At 38.4% G+C, this 23,835-nt stretch overlaps 1 protein-coding gene across 4 annotated transcripts in view; it reads left to right on the top strand.

The window, feature by feature from the left end:
• The window catches only part of cad (carbamoyl-phosphate synthetase 2, aspartate transcarbamylase, and dihydroorotase), a 137,574-nt gene extending 114,292 nt beyond the window's left edge, over nucleotides 1-23,282 (top strand). For 2 of the 4 annotated variants that reach the window (XM_059645463.1, XM_059645465.1), the window contains 12 exons: nucleotides 1,398-1,538; nucleotides 4,597-4,680; nucleotides 5,423-5,576; nucleotides 7,244-7,291; nucleotides 8,738-8,898; nucleotides 10,351-10,425; nucleotides 14,105-14,317; nucleotides 16,565-16,690; nucleotides 17,608-17,763; nucleotides 18,004-18,105; nucleotides 19,236-19,330; nucleotides 21,439-23,282. In XM_059645463.1, the coding sequence (XP_059501446.1) occupies nucleotides 1,398-1,538; nucleotides 4,597-4,680; nucleotides 5,423-5,576; nucleotides 7,244-7,291; nucleotides 8,738-8,898; nucleotides 10,351-10,425; nucleotides 14,105-14,317; nucleotides 16,565-16,690; nucleotides 17,608-17,763; nucleotides 18,004-18,105; nucleotides 19,236-19,330; nucleotides 21,439-21,541 (1,458 nt within the window). In that variant the 3' untranslated portion in view covers nucleotides 21,542-23,282. The other 2 variants (XM_059645464.1, XM_059645466.1) reach the window with 2 other exon arrangements.
• The last annotated feature ends 553 nt before the right edge of the window (nucleotides 23,283-23,835 follow it).

Below are 23,835 nucleotides of genomic sequence, written 5' to 3' on the forward strand. Positions count from 1 at the left end.
GTTTCTTTGGGTTGGTGATGTCATTTCCTGCGTTGGTGATGTCATTTCCTGTTCTTTTTCTCAGAGGATGGTAGATGGGCTCCAAATCAATGTGTTTGATGATGGAGTTCCGGTCGGAATGCCATGCTTCTAGGAATTCTCGTGCGTGTCTCTGTTTGGCTTGTCCTAGGATGGATGTGTTGTCCCAATCAAAGTGGTGTCCTTCCTCATCTGTATGTAAGGATACAAGTGATAGTGAGTCATGTCTTTTTGTGGCATAACACCAGCGCTTCATCGGAGGCTCACTGATGATGTTACCTAGAATGGTGACAAAACGTCTGAAAACTAACCTTCCAGCTCAGCAAGCAAACTCACATGCAGGTGTAGGTGTAAAACATGATAGGTGGATGAACATTAGTATTTCATAGGGAATTCTTTTATTTTTAAGAAATCGGAAGGGGCATGTATGTTTAGTAAGTGCAGTTGTGTTGGAAATGGTGAAAGTTGTTGATCCTTTGAATGACAAAACTGGTGGGGTGGAAGAAAAGGGAAAACGTCATGAATCAAAACTAAAACAGTAAGAGCTGGAACATGGAAATAGGAAGGGTTTCTGATAGGATGCTTATCAGTTGAGAAGAATGAACATTTCATAAACTCTGATATGGGAATTGCCATTATGTTGCTATCTACATATAGCCCTCTAAATTGTGTACTAAAGTCTACAATTTAATCTAAAAATTATTTTAGTTCATGAAACTGAGTGCCAGATCTACTATGACAGTTCCTGATTTTAATAGGAACAGGTGTACAAACACAAGAACTCCTCCTTCATCACAGACATCTTTGCCAAATTGAGATGCCCTAGCTTGTAGGGTGACACCTAGTTAATGTTCCATTATAAATTGGTGGAACATTGGTAAACTAAGTTGGAATCCCCGGAAAATGAGTTCCCACTGTACACCTATGCATTTTTGTTCTCTTGTCCACGACTGGAATGACTGCATGATTTTCACAAACGCTTTAATAAGAATCCTGCCGTTCACATCATTAGGAATATTAGTCAGTAATTTAAATGGGAGGCAACGCCCAATGAACATTAATTACTAAATCTACAGCACTGTCTAGTGGTAGACCACACTCTGTGTGATGGAATAGTAAGCCAAACTTTTCGGAATATAAGTAAAACTGGAGAACAGTCATATCGGACTCAAAATGTTAACTGTTTCTGTCTCCATAAATGCTGCCAAATCTGCTGAATTTCTCCAACATACACTGTGTTTGTTTAAATAAACATCAAGGAAGGTTTGGTCATCTCTTGCAGAAAGAAAACATTGAAGGATGAGAAGTTTAAGAGTTAACTGTTGGAACTCTGTGGCTCAGCTTGATTGAACAGTTTTAATGCTGTGATTGCATTGCAGGTTGATTTGGAGCAAGAGTGGACCATTCCGAGCTGCATGGAATTCACAAAGTCCAAGTGGACACCATTTGAAGGAAAGAAAGTGAAAGGAAAAGTCAGGCGAGTTGTATTGAGAGGTGAAGTGGCGTATATTGATGGACAGGTAATATTAATTTGAAAGATTTTTCTAAAGTAGCCTAAATGCTTGATTATTTTTGCTATGTTATATAACTATCTTGCAGTTTGTGTTCTTGTGCTAAGCTTTATCTTGACACACCAAATGATGCATGAAATGAAAATGCTTTCAGAAATCATTTGTGCTGCCTTTTCTCTCTATAGGGTCAGAGATTTTAAAATGATGTACTTTTGTAATTTGAATCTGTTTTGTGGTGTAGACCATGTTGATATTCATGAGACCCTTCAATTCTGAAAAAGCCTAATTTCGTAAATGGAATGCTATGGATGCTGTGGTAGTTTTAATACTTCATTCTTACACCTTTCCCTCTCCTCTTGCCTCATGTTTGCAGTAAGTGTGAGTATCTCATGAATTTTGCCACTGTGATTGAGTATCCAATCAGCTGCCTCTGTGTCTTCCCTACTTGTTGCTTGCCCAGTGGACCAAGCTCCTAAACCCTGAATGCATGTCTTTCTTCAATCTTCCCTCATGCCCTTACCAAGTTTGTTTCATCCGTGAAACCCATTTCCTGCCCACTCAAAGTTATTTCCACTAAAAGACCAGCCACGCAGTTCTCCTTCCTGGCTTCTCTCTGAAGTGATATTGTTTTAATGGTTCTCTCTCTTCATATGCCCCTTGATCTAAAACTGCCAATATTCTTGTTTTAAAAAGAAAAGTCCTTTAAACCCTACTGTCCTTCCAACTGTCATCACATCTTCAAGTTCCTTTTTCCCTCCCAAGTCCTTGAATATGGTTATCACTGCCCGAATCCATTCCTATCTTCCCTGGAACATCATGTTTGAACTCCTCCAGTTGAATTTTTGCCACAGTCAGAAATTGCTCATAGCAGTCACAACTGACTTCCTCTGTGACTTTCCCGAAGATAAATGATCACTCCTTGTCCTTTACCTGTCTGCAGTATTTTACAACAATCTTCCATTCCTACACCCACGTTGTGTTACTGTAAGTCCCCTGAGAGTTTATCCTTGCACGTTTGCCCCTACCTATTTGTCTACATGCTGCCATTGGTGATACTATCCCAAAACACTGCCTTTATTTTTGCATGGCTGCTGGTGACACCAAACTGTACCACTCCAACACCCCTATCAACTCTCAGTTATCACTAAGTTGTCGAAGTGCTTATCCACCAAGCCATACTGGATGAGCAGAAAAGTTCTTAGCTAGCTTTTGGAATGACAGAAACTATTCCTTATGGTCTGTGCTCAATTTTATTCCCTGATTACATCCCTGAATCTGGCAATTGTTGGATGATAAACCTCTCTGTTCATTATCTTGAGGTCAAATGTGAACCAAGATTTACTTATATGTCCATCGAAGATTGCCTGTTTCAGACGCTGCCTCTGCCTCAGCCTGAGCCTCAGCTTATCTACTGCTGAAACTATCATTCATATCTAGATTACCTCTAGACCTAATTATTCCGGTGCTCCCCCGACCGGCCTTTCACATTTTATCCTGCTTGAGGTCACCTAAAACACTGCTGCCTTTGTTCTAACTTTTGCACTAAATCCCATTCATCCATCACTCCTCTATTTGCTGTCTAACACTAGCTATCGGCTGTGATGAAGAGTCACTGGACTCGAAACGTTAACTCTGCTTTCTGCCAACCGATGCTGCCACACCACCTGAGCTTCTGCAGCAATTTCTGTTTTTGGTCCCAGTTCTCAATCATGTTTTCAGATCTTTCTAGGACTTTCATCCTTCCAGATCTAATCTTCTCTGGTTGTACAATCCTCTGAAATATCTGGACTCATCCAATTCTAGCCACTTGAACATTCATGCATTTTAATTGCTCCTTTTTCAATGGTTATATCTTCAAATTCTAAGGCACTGAACTCTGTAATACCCTCCCTACGCCCTGTATGCCTCACATTCCTCCTCTCAAGGCAGTCTCAATGACTATGATCTTGGCCTTCTTTCTCAATAATGCCTTGGCAAACTTTGCACTAAGTTACTTGTGGAATTATCCTGTGAAGCACCATAGTATATTTGGTAAAGGGACAACGTAATACAAGTTTTTGCTTTTTGTTTTTTCCTGTTGCTTTTTAGCTTGGCTCACAATTTTTTTTAAATTTAAAAACAGTCAGCTCAAGTTTTGCCCCTGCTCATTTGAACCAGCTGTCAGGCTCAGAAAAAGTAATGTGACAGCTGATTATTTTTCTTTCTATTTGTGATGTGAACTATTCCTTTCCATATTGTTGTTCTATTGCCTATGCTTTTGATTCTAATCTTGATCCCTGACATGTCTGCCACTCAGCATTAGGAAGAGCTTTTGTAATCAATCTGTCCAGAGATGTTATAACACACCCCTGGAGCAGATGGGACTCGAACCAGGGTAGTCCAGAGGTAGGGACACCACCATTGCACAAAAAGAACCCTACTCAGGATTAGATAGAATTGAATTAACAAAAGATAACAGGCACTTAATTATAATGGAAGGGAAATTTAATTATCAGCTGTTTAGTTTCTGCTGCAGACTTTGGCAAGGCGATTTTTTGGATTGGAGGCTTATGACCAGCGGTGTTCCATAGGGTTTGGTGCTGAGTCTACTTCTGTTTGTCATTTAGATAAATGATTTGGGTGAAAAAATAGAAGGCATGGTTAATAGTTGTACGGATGACACCAAAATTGGGAGCATAGTGGACAGTAAAGATTCAAATCCCACCTGCTCCAAGGTATGTTATAACATGATTGAACAGATTCATTAAAATTATCTAGAGAGACATGAGGAAAGTTGAGCATGATTGGCATTGCAAAGGTAATGTGTGACCTGTACAATGAGCGATATGGATTTCATGGCTACAAGTGCTTTGGATTATTTCCTGTTTCACTGAAATTGAAAATAAATACAAGAGATAAAGCCGCCTTCATTTCAGTAGTGTTTTAATACCCACTGTTATGATTTTATTTCTACATGTTGAGTCACTTAAGCTTTACCTTCCAATTATTGTAAGTACATTTTCTTATTCACTTCTAGAACAAACATCCATAGTGTGAAAACATGCTGGATTCTAATCTGTGATTACAGGTATTGGTTCTTCCTGGTTATGGACAAGATGTGAGAGCTTGGCCTATGGGTGTCCCATTGCCACCAGCATTAACTACAGTTAAAGTAAGATCTCAATACCAATGCAGTCTGCTTTGATAATTAACACTTTTTTTTCTAAAACAATGAAAATTTAAAGTGTCATTTATGGGTGTAGCTTTTGAGAATTTCAGGTATGATGCTCAGAGGGACAGTTGTTTGTCAATATATGTTTGCTGGTGGTATTCTCTTGGTGTTTCTGAAATGGTGGAGAATGATCCTTTGAATGTGGGAGGCAGGTGAGATGACCCCCCCTCGCAACCCAACAGAGAGTGGGGCTGTCTGTGCTTTCAAGTCTGGCGGTTAGACACTATTATTCTGTCATTCTCACATGATCACTTAATCTGAACTATCGATATCTCTTTTTCCTCCAGCACTCTACAACTCCCCCACACCCAAAACCATAGCAAGGATTCTTACGAGGCCTGACAGTGTAAATGCTGAGAGGATATTTCCCTCACAGGAGAGTCTCTGACCAGAAGGTGTAATCTCAGATAAAGGAGTATCGATTTGAGACTGAGATAAGGATGAATTTCTTCCATGAGGATTAGAGTTTTTAGAACTCCTTGCTGCAAAGTCCTTGTATATTTATGGCTGAGATAGATAAATTGTTGGTTTGGGGAAAAATGCAGGAAAGTGGATATGAAGAATATCTAATCCTGCTGAATCATGAAACAGGCCTGAGGGGCTGAATGGCCTACTCCTGTTACAATTACTTATGGTGTTATGGCCTTAAAATTTAAATGCTTAAGCTACTCTTACTTTTAAGACTCCAGAGCATTCAAAACATCCTACTCAAACTGAAACAGTCCGAACTAGAGCACCAAGCCCTCGAAGGTTGGCAAGTAGTGGTCCCGCAATGGATGCTAGGTTCCATCTTCCTCCGAGAATCCATCGCTCTTCTGACCCTGGACTTCCAAATGGTACATTTTCTTTGCTGTTTGGAAATGATTTAACATCATTGTCTGCAGTTTAGCTTTGAATCAATTGTTGGTGCATTGGTCTGTAATAACAATAGATGGCTTGATTTTTTTTTGTTCTTTTGGGTTCAATAATGCTAAAATAAATTAAAAACCAAAAGAACTGTGAATGCTATAAATCAGACACAAAAATAGAAATTGCTGGAAAAGCTCAGCTGGCCTGGCAGCATCTGTGAAGAGAAACATCACTCGATCCAAAAAGTTAACTCTGATTTTTCTCCACAGATCCTGCCAGACTGCTGAAGTTTTTCAACAATTTCTATTTTTGCCTTTAAAATAAATTATATCCATATTTATGCAGATAGATATATTAATTCCATATTTGCTTTTGTACTTAAGTTCATTTTCCCAACTTGTGTGTTGTTGTATTAATTAAAAATGTACAAATTGATGGCTTTCATATCATTATTGATAGTGCATATTTTGCAAGTACCACATTTTACTATGTTGTTTGCTATTTATCAAGTTAGCCATCACTTCACATTTTTTTTTTAAAAATGAAGCACTCATGCAAACAGAATGATTTATGCCAGTATTGACAGCAATTCTAGTAATTTCTGAGCATGCCCCTTAATAAATCCATTAGACCTAGGTATAACAGATTTTTAAAGCACGTTTTATACAATGACCAGCTATTGCCCTCACTCGAAATGTTTTGAGCTCGTAATTTTTTTTTGCATGGTGAGTCTGTCTGAATGCTGTCTTAGACAATTTGTAACTCAACATCATTTCAGTAGTCTATCAAATGTGTGTTTTGTGTGACCTGGTGCTTTTTAACAGACTAACTGCTCAGATGTGTGGTTATGTCATTGTGTTCAGCCTCTGAATAATAATTTTAGCCATGGTCTGCCTACAAGAAGATTCAACTTCTGATAAATATTTTTGTTCATTGACTCAATAATTGTCATGCAATGATCATGGTTAGTACAATAGTAATGTTCCACGATTGTTGCTTTTCTTAGTGTGTTGTTAGAAACCTGAGGTTTTTAACTTTCTAAAAACAAACACAAAAGTATAAAAAAAATTAATCGAAAGACTTTTTTTTTCAAAAACAAATCAAAGTTTTGGTAGTTTCATTTTCATCCCTGATTGCCAAGTATGAAATCCAATCTGGAGCAATTGCTCTTCTGCTAATACTTTAGCCTTCGCTTTCAATCTCTTGGCATCTTGTAACATTTGGAATGAAATTAATTGTTTGCTTGAGTAATCATTTTCATGGGATTTATCAAAACATTACTAATATGCAAACACTTCAAGTGTCCCTTTTAATCAAAGAATTATGTATTTTACTGGTTCCCAAATAGTGTCAGTCATGCTCTGTTAAATGATACATCAAACAATATTATAAGAAAATGATTGCTTGTTTCACAAACCATTGAAAGCTTAAATATAGATGTTATATATGTTGTAGTAAAGTTTTGAAGTGCTGTCACTTGTTTTCAATGCTTGTAGTATATTCCCTTAGTTAAGCGATGAAAAATGTATTATGTCGCAGCACATGAAAATGTCATGTGTTATATTGCAGAGCATGCTTGGCTGTTCTGATCTGGATTGTTTGATTCAATTAATGACTGACTTTTTGTTGCTTCTGCATGCTTTGATTTAAACAGCTGAAGGAGAGATCAAGGAAAAAGCAGTCAAGAAATTCGTTGAACAAGGTGTGACTTGCAGTTTCTGATTCCAAATTCAACATGAGGAATGTTCAGAAATTTATTAGAATTGATCACTTTTATCATCAGTGTTAACTTATTTGGCTATCAGATCTTTCCAACAATTCAAAAGTACTATGGACGCAGTAAACCCAAGTGAAAACATTAACTGGTTGGTAGCATCTGGTCTGATGAAAGGCCACAGACGTTAAACGTTAAGTTTTTGCTTCTCAATCTCAACAACTACCCTCTAAAAGTATATTAAACTCCTTTCTGAAAAAAAGTTTGCCTTTTTTTTAGAAGGAAGAGCTGTTGTGGCTTTGTAAGAATTTGGGAGAAAAGTCTTGAAACTGCAACCTGCAAAATGCTGACTGTGATATTCTAAAACATGTGCTTGTCACAAGACATTTGTACATTATTTATACATTTACAGAAATATGATTGGTAGAATTTTAAACAAATTTTGCTGCTATTATAAATGTTAATTTGTGGCTTTGATGATTTTGCCAAAAATTGAATTGGAGAACAAGTTGCTGCTTCTGATTGGATTTAGATGTTTGTGATTATATTCTCCAGTCAACCGCCCCCAGCAGACTGCAGCACAAACTGTTTCATAAATCAAGCACTAGAGATTACAGAAATTAAAACAGAAAATGTTGGAAATTGTCAGGTCCAGCAGCAACTGTGGAGATGGAAATGGAATTGATATTTCACATCTGATCTTTCATCAGTGCTTGGAATTGTTAGGAAGTATAACTGGTGTTAAGGTGAAAGAGGAGGCAATCAGAAATAAAACACATGGGAAGGTCTGTGATAAATTGGAAGATATCAATTAAGTGACAAACATATTGATGGCACAAGGTCAAAGGCAATCATGTAGATCAAGGAAAGGAACAAAATATGTGCATAGAAGATTTGGGAATGGCACATTCATGAACAGCAGTTGGCTGAAAGAAAAATAAAATGCCATCAAACGGAAGTCTACAGGCAAAAAACTCGAAGCAACGATTTTCAGTCCCAGCCGGAATCAGGGCAGGGTATGTTGTACTAAATGCTGTAGTCATTCGGTAAGAGACTTTAGAAACTGAGTACTGTGTACAAGGTCTATATTATTAATTGTATGGTGGCATTGATAAAGTAATAATGTTTTTGATGTCTTATGGCAGTGACAGCAATGTGATCTGTTGGCTACGACCCTCAGTGCCAAAGTGTATGATTGGTTTGAACAGAAATCCTATTTTGAGGCTCCAAAGCTAAAGTCATGTCTATCATGGCTTCAATAAGTGGATTGTTTTGAAACTGACAAGTTAATCAACTTTTGTTGATATGTTCAAAACAAATTTTTGTCATCGGTGGAGAGTTCAGCTGAATGTTTGCTTAACAGCAATTAGCCAGATATTTTTAAAAAATGGTAGAATAATATCTTAACACTTATTTGTTTTTAATGTGCCAAAGATGCCATTAATCAAGATGGTTATATACATCCTCCTCCAGTCTCGAGGCTTCTATCACCACAGAATCTGGCAGTCCAAACTGTCCCTCATCCGTGTTCCCCTTTGTTGCATCATTATGTTGGACAGCATATTCTGTCAGTCAGACAGTTTACTAAAGACCAGGTAATCGTGGTTTTCATTGCTTTTAATCTGCATTCATATAATGTTTTTGATAGTAGAATATTTCTGTTCTCAAGCTGTCCAAATCGTCCCCTGAAATTGATCAATGATTGATCTTTTGTGTCACGTTACTGATAATCAGTCCAGTCTTCCGTATTGATATTGACTATGTATGATGCATCAGTGCTAGCGTTGGTCAGTGTTTGTGTCAACAGATGTGTTTTCAGTTATATCAGCTTCAGCATGATTTAAAGACCACGGTATCTCTATCATCTGTATAGAATCTGAGCATCTATGCTTTCTGTATTATTTAAAGGTTTATTTGTAGAAAATCATCTGCAGCTCAAGAAAGACTCAAAATAATCCATTTCCAGTTTGAGAGGAAAAATATGGCTTTGTTCGAGTTCTAAAAATATGAAAGTCAAAGTTAACATTTATTGCTCATCTCTACTTACTTTGGTGACAGGGTATTGGCTCTCTTAAATAATTTGTTTTAAGCTGAATGAGCTGCTGGGCCACTTCAGAAAACAATCAAACATACAAACGCATGTCTGTAAACTTGGTGTCCCGTGCTTTGTTACCCCTGTTTATGCATTTGATGTTTCTAATACTTTCACCAAGAGAAGCTAAGAACATGTGAAAGGTCCACAGGCTGGATTAGCTTATTGGGAAACATAGATTCAAACCTCACCATGGGGGAATGTGCATTCACTAAAAAATTTGGCAAATATGAGTCTGATTTAATAATTATGGAACTCCTGGATTGGTGTAATAACCACCTAGTTCACTTGTGTCCTCCAAGGTGAAAATCTTCCTTCCTTACTTGATCGGCCAACATACAATGCCAGGCCTGCAGCAATTTGGTTGGATCTTAACTGCATTCTGAAATACACTGAAAGAAACATCTAAGCCACATGGACTGCAGCATTTCATAAAGGGGCTTACTACCATCTTCTCATTGGCAATTATGAATGGGCAATAAATGTTCTTGCCAGTGGCACTCACATCCTGGGAACAATTTTTTTTAAAGAATCCATAGGCCTTATAGGATTTTTGGGATATCTAAAGAAATTTCTTTGGTAGAATGAACATGTGGTTTTATTTATATAATAAATAATTTGAGGTGTGTACAGACTGAAGACTATAACTGTGGTACATCCAACATCTGATCTCTCTTCGTGACTTAGATTAAGTACTCTCAAAATATCAGCAAAATGAAGTTAGTTTGATACTTGCATGCTGATTAGGGAAATGATAGTTGTTAGTTGTGCCACAGTTATAATCATGTTAACTTGTAACTGCTGGGTTGTTAAGGTATCCCCTAGCCTGTATTGAAAGTTTATTGAGAAGAGAAGTCGAGGAAAAATGTAGTTAATATTAATTGCATATTTATATTCGGTCTGTGTGTTGCAAGAACTTTTGTATATGTTGATCTTCTTTCTTTTTTGTGTGTAGTTGTCCCATTTGTTCAATCTTGCTCATAACCTGCGTTTAACAGTGCAGAAAGATCGTAGTTTGGACCTTCTAAAGGTTTGTTTTTAAACAACTTTAATTGATTTATAACAATGATCCCAGAGGCTGGGTGTCTTCACATTATTTTGCAGATGTTCTAGGTGCTTTCATTTACATTCGTCATTTTGTTCAGCAGTTCTTCTTGGTGTCTGCATTTATTCAAGATCCACCAATCCAAGACTCATTCACTTCACCATTTGCATGCTATTCGTTCGTGGTATTATTCAGAAGAATGGGGCCAGTTTCCACACCCATGCTGAAAATATGCAACTCTATCTGTCTGTCTCCGAATTTACGTAATTCGCTATACTGCTGAACCTCCTCATGTTAAAAAGACTTCTTTTTAATATCTTGCAATGCTCTCTTCCATTCCTGCTCCATTGCTACGTAACTCTTTCACCTCGAAGATTGATCTGAATAATATTTCTGAGCCAAAGTTCTTGATTCCGCCATCAACAAATTGCAGTTCTTTCTAATAATAAAGCCTGCCTCCACAAACACCTAATTTTAGTCCCATCATCTTCCAGCTTCTGTGGCTCCCAGTATACCAGTCCAGTATTCCCACGTTCATCCTTCACTTTGCTCACTCCTTTTCCTCCATTATTGGCCGTGCGATCAGCCACTTGTCCATGTCCATTCCCAATGCCATTCCCTCTGTCTTGTCAGATCCTGTTTTCAAAACTCCTTTGCTTCCTGCCAAAAAACCTTTTTTTTTTGAATATTGCTTTTACTACACCATCTGCCTCAAACTGAAATGTACCAGGAATAATTGTACAAACACATTTCAACCCATGATGCCACAGTGTCACAATTGCAAATAGGTTGGAAAGTCTTTGAGCTGAGTATTCTGAGACTCTCTGACTAGCACCATTAAATGATGGGATTGTTATCTTAGGGTCGAGATTACAAGCCCATCATTAGGTGATTTTTGAATATGTTTTTCTAACATTTTAAAATTTATTTTACCAGTTGTCAAAGCCCACACTAGGTTCTACTTGAATTACTATTTGAAAAACTTCCTACCTCTACTTCTACAGACTAAGGGAGTGGCCATGGGAACCCGCATGGGCCCAAGCTATGCCTACCTCTTCGTAGGATATATGGAACAGCCCCTCTTCTGCAGCTACATTGGCACTATTCCCCACCTGTTTCTCTGCTACATCGATGACTGAATTAACTCTGCCTCGTGCTCCCTTGAGGAGTTTGAACGGTTTTACTAATACCTTTCACCCCAAACTCAAGTTCACCTGGACCATCTCTGATACCTCTCTCTCCTTCATGGACCTCTTTGTTTCCATCTCTGATGACCGATTCGAAACTGATATCTATTTCAAGCCCACCGACTCCCAGTAACTTCCACTACACCTCGTCTCACCCACCTTCCTGCAAGAATGCGATCCCCTACATCCCAATTCCTCTGCCTCTGCTGCATCTGCCCCTAAGATGGGGCGTTCCAGTCCCAAACATCCCAGATGTCCTCTTATTTCAAAGGACCACAACTTTCCCACCCTCGGTGGTCGAAAGTGCGCTTGACTGCATCTCTTGCATTTCCTGCACCTCTGTCCTCACATTCTCTCTCCACAACACAAAACAAAGGCATAAACCCCTTGCCCTCATGTATCACCCCAATAACCTCTGTATTCAACGTATCATTTTCTGCCACATCCGCCCGCATAACCAAAGATGTATTTCCCTCCATACTTCCTACTAGCCCCACCTTCCCCAGCACCTTTCCCCGCAACCACAGGAAGCGCTACACCTAACAATACACCTTCACCCAAGACACCGAACAAACCTTTCATATCAGATTGAGGTTTACTGGCACATCCATCAATATGGTCTGTTGCATCCGCTGCTCCTAGCATGGCCTCCTGTACATTGGTGAGACCACTTTGTAGAGCACTTGTGCTCTGTTCATGATAAACAACAACACTTTCCAGTCGTGAACCATTTCAACGCTTTCTCTCTCTCCTCCTCTCCTCTCCCCACCCCGCCCCCCGCCAACTTCCCTGCACAAAGTGTCCATCCTGGGCCGCCTCCAGTGTCATAATGACGGCATCTGGAACCTGGAGAAGCAGGACCTGGTATTCCACCTTGGGAGCCTAGAACCCAGTGGTCTCAATATGGACTTTACCAATCTCCCTGCCTCCTTGACCTGACTCAATCTATCCATCTTCCCTCCCACCTATCCCACTTCACTGACCAATCCCCACCACTGCCTACCTGTACTCACCTATCACAATCCCACCTACGTTTCCCAGCGCTACCCCTCCTCACAATTTATTTCGGAGCACCCTTCCCCCTCCCTCACTTCTGAAGAAGAGACCCGACCCAAAACGTCAACTTTCCTGCTCCTCTGATGCTGCCTGGCCTGCTGTGCTGTTCCAGCTCCACACTGTGTTATATTTGGAAAAACTGTATTGCTTTAAGTGCAAGCCTTTCCAACTCCATCATAACCACATTCAGAGCAATGAAGTAGTATATTGGAAACATGGCATTTTAAGAGTTAGAAACCGAAACTTTTGCTATTGTAAAAACGTTTCTGTTGAACTGGTTTCATGTCATTGACATTACATAGGCACATGGTCTACTAGTGCTACAGACAAACATTGCCATCTATTTTCTCAATATTCGTACTTCTTCTTCATTCTGAACTGCCCTGGGATGTCTTCCATTGCATGACAAATGCTTGTGGGAATTATGACTTATGAGAATCCTGGTTTGTTGAGAATGAATACAACATGCACAGTTGAGACTGGTAACCTTGGTTCTGCTATTCACCCATCCTGCCCAAACTTTCAAATTCTATTTCATGCTAGGCTGCTGACGATACTGAAGTATTAAGTAAATACTGGTTTGCCTTCTATATAGGCAGCAGTTGAGTGATGAAAATATCCAATAAGAGAATCTAACCATACTCCTTGACGTTCAATGGCATTACCATTACTGAATCATCATGATCAATATTTTGGGGATTACCATTGACCAGAAATGGAACTGGACTCACCATGTAATTACTGCAACTATAAGGGCAGGTCAAATGCTAGGAATCCTACAGTGAATAACTTGCCTCCTGACTCTCCAAAGTTTGTCCACCATTTACAAGGCACAAGTCAGCAGTATGACGCAGCTCCAACAAATGTCAAGAAGCTTAACCCTGTAATGCAGCTCACTTGATTGGTACTGCATCCACAAACAGTTGCAACAGTACATTCCATTAACAGAGGCTCTGCAGAAATTCATCAAGGCTCCTCAGACAGCACTGCCAAAGCATACAACCATCTTGAAGATGAGGATAGTAAGCATGTAGGACAAGCACCACCTTCAAGTTCCCATCCAAGCCACTCACCATCAGATTTGGAAATAAACTGCTGTTCCTTTGGTGTTGTTGAGTCAAAGATCATGGGCTGCCCTCCCTAACAGCATTGTAAGTCTACCTATACCAAATGGATTTCAAGAAGGTTGCTCATTATCACCTACTTGGGTAATTAGGGATGGGAATAAATGCTGGTCCAGCCAGCAATGTTAACATCCAAATAATGAATTTTCAAGTTAGTCATCACTGTGCTACATAATACAAATCATTAAAACCATATTCAACTGTAATGTCCTAACATAGTAATGATTTTGAAGCATCGGAATAAGTTTTAAAAAGCAGAGATTCTAATTCTAACATTTTTAATTTTTTTTATTAAAGGGAAAAGTTATGGCTTCCATGTTTTATGAGGTCAGCACAAGAACCAGTAGTTCATTTGCTGCTGCCATGCAACGCCTTGGAGGTTCTGTGATTCATTTTTCAGAAGCTACTTCATCTGTACAAAAAGGAGAGTCTCTCTTAGATTCTGTGCAGACAATGAGCTGCTATGTGGATGTCTTGGTTCTGCGCCATCCTCAGCCAGATGCAGTTGAGGTATGCCTTTGAATCTCCTGGGTGCAAGATATTATTTGATAATAGCTTAATTTTCTGTGATTCTTCACCTAGAGAAAATCGGTATAAATCTGCTTCTTCATTCATTTGTAAAAATGAACATTTAAAACCTTGTGTGTTATTTTACATACACAGTACATTTTAAAAAAGTTTCTTTCTTTCTAAAAGCTTTCTAAGAGCTTATAATTGCTTTTAGAAAGAAAGATAAAGCTCTTATTTGTTGGATTTGATATCAATTTAATTGTGTAATAACTTAAATAGAGAGCTTGATAGCTTTGCATTGGAGGTGTGAAGTAAGAATATGATTGTTCTTATCCTCATTGTAAATGAGGTTGGTGTATTCTGAGATTTATTCATTAGATTGTTGCATAAGCGGTTCAATTAATGAAGATTATTTCTGACGTACTGAGGAACTAGTTCCAAGTTTAATGGTTTGGGTTGTTTTACATAAACTTTCAGCCTAATTTTCCTTTGTTTTGGCTGCCAATGGTATTCTTTCATATAGAGAAGTTTTAGCTTTAACTTTATTAGGTCTTTTGTAAGATACTGCTTCCAGATGGCCCTACTGTTTACCATGGGCTAATTTCCTACAGTGTCTCACAGATTTGAGAGAAAGGTGGAAAGTAGAAAGCAGGGTTAAAAATGACATTGAACTGCAGTTCAGTCTGTAGGACAAAATTAAATAGTCGTATGATTTGTTCTGAGGTCTGCCTGATGACAGCTGTAGATCACATACATGGCTGTTAATGATTACTGAGAAGTCAGATTGCTTTGCTGGAAAGAAGCTGGAAAGTGCTCACGCTTAGAGACAATACCAACATCGTTTTTTTTACAATAATTAAACTGCTAGCCCCCCAGGACCCAGGAAGGTATTGACGATGAGATAATAGGATATTGAGGGTGTTGGGTTGTTAGTAGTTGCACTTTAAACTGTTCATTTACTTCTAAGATAGAGTTGGTGGTCTCGAGGATAGCTAATCCACATTTTGATTTGAATACAATAGCTACGTGATTCATGTTTGCTTAGAGCTTAGATTGAAAGGAAAGGTTTTCCGGGATATTCCTGAAACAATCGAGCACAGTCTGACAAGATCTGCAAGAAAGGGCAAGAGGAAAGGAATGCAGATGCTGGAAGTTAGAGTCAAAAACTATGGAGCTGGCAAAGCAAAGCAGGTCAGACAGCATCTGAGGGACAGGGAAATCAACATATCGGGTCTGAACCCTTCTTCTGGTGCATCATGCAGAAATGTGGTCAGGGCATTTGCTCATGTTGAAACAGTCAAGTTTGTGAAGATTAGATTAAAATGGGAAAATTCCCTTAGCTTGCACTAGAGGGGCAATTGCTAGGAAAAAAATCTCACTGTAAAGGCAATCCAAGGTTAGAATGTAACCAGGCTAAGAACGGAAAAGAATGGAAGTGAACTGTTGGGAACTAACTTCCTCTGAGGAAAGGCCACTGGACCCAAAACATTTACTCTGTTTTCTCCTTCACATATGCTGCCGGACCTGCTGAGCTTTTCCAGCAACTTTGTTTTTGAAACTAATGGCACTGACTATCATAAAAGTATTAATGTGAATTCTTGCTTTCCTTTCAGCTATCAACTGGAAGTTCGAATTTCTTTCACAAGCTTATGGAAATAATTTCTATGCAGGTCATGTAACAGGATAGACAAAATTAATGGAATGAAATGAGCGCTGTTTCTATTATGTAAATATAGTGATCTAGAACTGGTGAAGACGAAAGTCTAATTGAACAGTTGCTAAGAATTTAAGTGAAAAAGGATTGGCAGTTAAGAGTGGATGAGAGAGATTTAAGGTGAAAGAGAAGTGATTACATATTTAAGAAAGAATGCTCAAGTTCTGTATTGAATTTTTGTAAATTTCTAAGTTTATTTTAAGCATCATTTATACACTGTCAGAAATCGCACAGCACCAGGTTATAGTCCAGATGAATTGATGGAGGAGCAGCACACCGATAGCTTATGATTTCAAATAAACGAGTTTGGACTATAACCTGGTGTCGTGCGACTTCTGACTTTATGCACCCCAGTGCAACATTGGCACCTTCACGTCATCATTATAAATAACTAGCTTAATCCGATTGGGCTGGCGTGGATCCTGAATGTGTTGCTGAGTGTAATTTCCACTCCATGTGCTTAAGCGTATCTTTGATGACACATAAATAGAAATTATGAAACATAAGGATTTCCATACATCTTTTTCTTATAGCTTGCTGCTAAACATTGCCGAAAGCCTATTATTAATGCAGGAGATGGTGTTGGTGAGCACCCAACTCAGGCATTGCTTGACATTTTTACTATTCGTGAGGAGCTGGGGACAGTGAATGGAATGACAGTAAGATATATTTTTCACATGAATAATTTCGCAACAAGTAACTTCCGTGTTAATTTACCAAAGTTGATTATCCACGAAGCATTCCCTCATTGCCAACACATCAGCAGCAGCATTGCATACCATTTGCTCAACAAGGCTCTTTTGATGGTACCTGTTAAGCCACCTTGTGGCTTAATTGGACAAGGGCACCAGATGTATGGGATCACCGTTGTCTACAAATTTGACTGCTATAGCTAGATTGTTTCGTGGATGAACTTGGTTATTCCAGGTGATTAAACTACTGGAATGTTAGCTTGCAAGTAGCATCCAGTTTTTATCCCCTTTTTTGTAATTTGATTTTGACGCAGCAAGTTGTGAATGTAATGCATGTGAAACTGCAATAACGTGAAAATACTAAATGAAACTTCACTTAACTGACGTTTTTCTACCTACCATCACTCCTGAGGGGGGGGTCACCAAACCCGAAACATTATCTTTGATTTCTCTTCACAGATACTTCCAGACCTGCTGAGCTTTTCCAGCAGCTTCTGTTTTTGTTTCTAATTCACAGCATCCGCAGTTATTTCTGTGTTTATGAAAATGTAAAGTTATAGTTTGATGAATTCTTAAATAAAAATGCTGGAAAGCTTTGAAGTGTTTTCATAATTTCTAGCATCTAAACAGTTCTTGCTAATTGATTTTTAGCATCGTGTGTACAAACTGCCTTGAGAATCTCCAGCTGCTGCCACATCTTGCAGTCATTTTTATTAATAATCTATTACTGAAATGATTTAGTTATTAAATGTCTTCTGCATGTATTGTCACTAGATCTTCCTAGATGTCACATTTAATAAGGAACAGTCCAACTTGACATATGCAGTCTGGGGCCAAACTTATTAAAATAATAATTATTTTTATCACTTAAATTTATTTGATAGATTACAATGGTTGGAGACCTGAAACATGGGAGAACAGTACATTCGCTGGCTTACCTTCTTACATTATACCGTGTTAATCTCCGATATGTTACTCCCAAAAACCTTCGGATGCCACAAAATATTGTACATTTTCTGGCGTCTAGAGGAATCAAGCAGGTGAGCAAAACTGATGACATATAGACTAACTGCAATTTAATTTGAAGTGCTCACTTTCAAGAGTGGTAGTGTTGAATATTAAACTGCTGTTATGTGCCCAGTAAGCATGTTCTGAGAAATGGACTGTTACTCTTTGAGTTTAAGGAACCTCAATACATGAATTATGCACTTGAAGAAATTTTAAATCCATTTTGCTGTTTACTTTCAAGCCTGTATATTAATGCACATTTGCATACACAGGAGGAATTTGACAGTTTGGAAGAGGCTTTGCCAGATACTGATGTGCTATACATGACTAGGATTCAAAAAGAAAGATTTGCCTCGGAGGAAGAGTACAAAGCGGTAATAATTTAAGATATATTAAAGAGAATCTTAGAACTCACCCCCCCCCATTTGAAATTCAAATGTCGAATTCTAGAACAGCATTTAAAATGTCAGTTTCTTCAACTAATTTACCTAACAAAACCAAAAATGTTGCAAAGATAGCTTGAAGATGAATGTTTTTAGGTGTATTAAGGACATGTTCTTAGCCTGATTTCAGAACAAAGAATAATATGTTAGACTTGATAATATGTAATGGAAAGTGGATTAATTAACGAGCTTGCAGTGAAGGATCTTCCATGCAACAGTGATCACATTGTAGAGTCTGCATTCAGTTTGAAGGTAGGAAACTTGGTCTAAAAATAGTGTCTTAAATAAAGGCAATTGTGAGCACATGAAGGCACTGTTGGCTGCAGTGTACTGGGAAAATTGACTAAAAAATAAGACCATAAATAAGCAGTGGCAGAAATTTAAGCACATTCTGAAACACTCAATGAGGATGAATTCTATCAAAAGATTATATAAGAAGGATGCTGTATCTATAGCTAATGAGGAATCTAACAGTCATTTGAATTGGAAGAAACCGCCTGAAATGCTTTAAAGAATATTGATGTACAGGAGGTTGAGAGAACTTTAGAAATGAGCAAAGAGTGATAAAAAGACACGAAAGAGGAGAAATTAAACTAGCAACGTTCCTCCTTTTGTGAATGAGACGAGGAAGTTAATAATGGGAACAAAGGTGTGACAGAGGTTTTAAACAGTTATTTTGTGTCTATCTTTACAGTGTATGATCCAAAAATGGAGCGCCCACTCCCTGTTCCCCTTGTCCGCCCACGTACCGTCGCGCCCCCCCCCCCCCCGTGCTACCTTGTGTATGTTCCGTTGCATATTGGCTTGTCTCTCGTGTGCGCGGTCTCTCTCTGCCCCCTCTTGCTCACTATTTGCCTATTACTCTCAATCTCTCACACTGTCAAGCGCTTTCCTGCATTTTTGATGGAAATCAACAAGATTTTACTCCATAGTTTACTCTCCTTGACCATTGTGTACCGGTTTAGAAACATTTTGTGATCCTCCTCTTTGTTCTTATTTCAGCAATTCCTCAATTAATTGTAATTTTTTTCTGTCCACCTGACCCTACATTACCCACCAAGTGTTTTGGACAGTTTATTCTCACACCTCACATCATGACAAAAGGCAAGAAGAAAATGGTGGTCATGCATCCATTGCCACGAGTTAATGAAGTTAGGTAAGATCTATGTACATATGTTTGCACTGAAACTTTTTATGTGCCCACTGGTATTCAGAAATATATTGTATTGAACAGTTGTTTGAATATTGAATTTACTTGTGTGAATATGCATAAGATAATGTAAAGTCAGTGTTGGTAAAACCTACTGTTTCAGTTCCACAATACAATTACAATGCTCGATAGGACATGAGATTGGTGCGCACAGAGACAAGGTGCTTCCGAAATAGGAAACCTGACAGTCAGATCACTTCAGACCGCTCTTGACCACGTGTTGATCTGCTTTTTTTGAGGACATCAGAGAGCTAGTAGTTCAGTTTAAATTGTGGCATTCATTACTTTGTTGCTTTAATCTGTACAGAGCTTTGCCTTAACCTGGATGTGAAGCATTACCACTTAAATTTGATTTTTTTTTACATGTTTCGGAGCATCATTTCCTCACTTGCTGTTTAGACTTGTCCAAACAAGTATTTTCACTTACCTTTTATAAGACCATAAGAAATAGGAACAGTGTGACTTTAGATTTTATATGTACTTCAGAATCACATCTGCCTCACCTTCCACTGTTCTTGTTGACTGCCTGCCTGTCTGCCATCCAGTCCCTGCTATCAGTCAAGTATTTGACAACTGGTGATGTTCAGGCGTGGAGAGAAAGAATGAAGGAGTAAATTTGGGTGTTACTAGTATACCTATGGCAGCTGACCTTATGAATGAAATGCTGCTTCAGGCCCGATCAATCAGCTAAAGGAACATTTGTGAATGATATGTCCTGGTTGGCTGCAAAGATAATTGTACTGCGGATAAGTAGAAAAGCTCTTATTCAGTTTGCTGTGGCTTCAATTTCATAAGGGTAGAACCAAGCAAAGGCTGTCTTCTGGGCTGAATATTGAAGCAAAGGCAGTGGACGATGATAGTTTAGTGATGAACAATTAAAGGGGAGTACAAGCAAGATTATGCACCTCACTTAGTAGGGATGATACTTGTAAAACTGTTGCAGGGAGGGAAATGCTGAGTGAATTATAAAAACATGGGCAAGGCAACAACTTAAGTGAGGAGTTGGTGAGAAACACAAGATTAAAAATGATGGTAGGACAAGTGTTAAAGGTGGTCAATTTAACAATGCAAATCATGGCAGTTTTGAAAAGTAGAGATGTATTTATAGATCGTCATGGAATCCCTATAGTGTGCAAACTGGCCGTTCAGCTCAGCAGGTCCACCGAAGAGCATCCCACCCAAAACCATCCCACTACACTATATTTCCCAACGCCAACACACCTAACCTACATATTTCTGCACTCTACAGGGCAATTTATAATAGCCACCCCACCTAACCACATCTTTGTGACTGTAGGTGGAAACCGGAGCACCCGGCAGAAACCCACTGGGAGAATGTGTAGACTCCACACGGACAGTCGTGCAAGGGTGGAATCAAACCCAGGTCCCTGCTGCTGTGCGGCAGCATTGCTAACCATTGAGCTACCATGTCACCCCTTTCTGATAAAATCCTGCATTTCTGGAATTGTTGGTATCTGATTAACAGCTGTTTGATAAAATTAAAATGATGTCCAAAATCTAGACAAGGCAGAGAAATGTAGTAACTGCATTCATCTTCAGGGCTGCTTGAGCAGGGCAGAGACTTTACACATATCTTTCCTGAATCATCCATCACTTCATGCAACAGAAATGTTGTTTTTGCTTGACGACTGAAAATGTTTGTTATATACAACTGTCACATGAATTAAAATAATTATAAATGTGGCGATGTTGTATATTGACCATTTTAACTGTTCAGTTTCTAATCATTCTCCTCTTACTTTCACTTGCCACAAAGCTATTATTTTGACGGAACTAGTGATCCATTTTACTGTTGATGACAGTTGACTGAAAACAGATGCATTTGGCCAATTAGGGAACAAACCTTTCCCTAGAGCCTCTCCTCCTTTGGTGAGATTTAACATGGGATTGAAACTACAGTCAAATTTTTCACTTAAGGAAAAAAACAATATAGTTAATCCTTGGTATACATCTTAATTTTGAATTTTAACTGAATTGAATCCTATACTTACCCAGTTTACATTTACAATACTAATACCTTTGTTTCTCTTCAGTGTGGAGGTGGATTCTGATCCACGGGCAGCTTACTTCCGCCAAGCTGAAAATGGCATGTATGTGAGAATGGCTCTTCTTGCAACAGTTTTGGGCAAGTTTTAAAACCACAGAGGACCCAATATAAAAGCAAGAAAATTAATGGCATTTAGTAAATTTTAAAATACTTCATAAAACTTGTGAAAGCTTTTTATGACCGTGATGGAAATATATGGGCTACTTTGGTTATCACTGTAAAATTCCAGAGTTTACAGGATTAATTTAATTCCATTATTTGCTGCCTTGTATTGGATCAGTAGTCATTTTTTAGCTTTGTTTCTGACTTTGAAAAACACTCCCTATTCATCATTTGCCCACATGTAATAGGAGGGTTAATGCATGGGTATAAGCTGGTCGCCACTTTTCCAAAAATACCCAAGTTTGTGACGTAGAGACACAAGTGCCTTAGTCTCTAAAACAGTGGATTACTCAGGTCTCTGCGATTTGCTTTAATCCAACTGTTCAACAAACATTTTTCATGTGTCTGTGATGATTTATTATTTTTGTTATTTTACAAAGCTAATCTTTAAAACTGGTCACAATTTATTGCTACACAAAATTCTTCAGTAGTAAAGATTAAAAAGTTCTGTTTGTGATTGCAAGTAACACAAAACTGGAAATTTTTGTTGTCAATTTTTTGCTACTTGAGTTGAGACATGTATTAAGTTCCTGTATTTAATGTATTTCAAAATAGAAATAATTTCTTCAGGATATTCCATTTTGTACATTCCAGTTTTAGCAAATACGTATAACAGCGTATTAAAGATGCTTGTGTTTACAGAATAGTTTCAGAAATTGGTCCTGTATATTGGAACTATTTAAGTTTAGCTTTAGGCTGCAGACTTTGTTTTGACCACATTAAACTGTAGATGAAGTAAGCATCTTTGGTGAATTAATGTGTCAGAAAAGTTATAATCTTCTCCAGTCCGTTCACTACTTGGAGAATCTTTTGGCCTGATCCATTCAGGAGTATAAAATTGTTTAACTGTTAAAATGAAAATCAAGTTATTGACTGTGCTCTGAAGCACCCTTTAGGAACTAAAACATATTGCTGCTTTGGACCAAACATAAAATTTGTCAAAACTGGGTGAATCAAATTGCTGTGGAGTTGTAGATGTACCACTTCTGCAAGATTGCTGCAAAAAATACAATGCATTTGAAGATATTCCATCTGAATGAGACTGCTATGATATAGTGTCAGCCTTAAAAAATGTGAGACCACTGAAACATTTCTGTATCAAAGTATTATGGATTGCTGGACTTAGTTGACTGAGCTTCTGTTCGTATTTCAACCCATGTTAGCTTGGTTCTGATCTCACCAAACTACCACATTTATTCTGTTATGATTGATCATATAGAACTCGGGCAACTTTTTTTGTGTTGTCAATGTGAACATTATGGTTTTCGTTGAAAGTAGTTTTCTGCACATTCACAGCTTGCTCACTTTTTTTAAAAAACTAAAGTTTTTTTTTAATAAAAGGAAGTTAACATGCTGAACTTCAGCCATTATTAAGCCTGATCTCTCTCAATTTCTAAAACTTCTGCACCAGCTAAAGCATACAAAGAGATGAGCACTCCAAACCTTCAAAAAGCTTGCCTCTGGAGAAGAAAAATGTTGATGGAGGAGGAGGAGGAGGAGAGAGTAATGATTGTCATTGCTGAAACGCAGATATTTTTTAAAAACCTTTCATAAGGAGTAACTTGGTCTAATCAAATGGTTTGTTTACTTGCATCATAAATTGGTTTTATCCTGTAACCCACTGTAAAATAAAATTTGGTTAATCCTAAGAGTAGTGCATTACTCAAACCAGAGAGAATTTTCTTCTTAATTTATCCCTCACAGGTGAGATAAACTGCTTCAATTTGTGATGTTGCAAATCTGAAAGACTCTTCCTTGTGTCTTCATATAGCTGAGTTTAGACTTTCTCAGCTTCAAATACTCTAGGGTTTTAACCAACTGCCTGTTGTCTGTAACTTTTGAAATTTAATCCCTTACACTGAGTTGATTATTTCTTAGCACTTCTACCTATCTTCTAGCTATGGGTGTTTCCATCAGCCAAACACACAAGTCCACAGTCTTCTAGTTGTAATCTACAGGATGTTAGGTGCTTGGAATATGCTGCAAGGGGAGGTGGTAGAACCAGATATGACAGCAAATATTAAGAGGCATTTAGACACATATATAGCAGGCAGGAAATAGAGCAATCAGAGAATGGGAACTGCAGGTGCTGCAGAATCTGAGATAACAAAGTGTGGAGCTGGATGAACACAGCAGGCCAAGCAGCATTTTAGGAGCATAAAAGCTGACGTTTCGGGCCTAGACCATGTGCAGACAGATGGGACTAGTTTAGGACGGCAAC

Source organism: Stegostoma tigrinum, chromosome 4 (genome assembly GCF_030684315.1).
Source record: "Stegostoma tigrinum isolate sSteTig4 chromosome 4, sSteTig4.hap1, whole genome shotgun sequence".
NCBI lineage: Eukaryota > Metazoa > Chordata > Chondrichthyes > Orectolobiformes > Stegostomatidae > Stegostoma > Stegostoma tigrinum.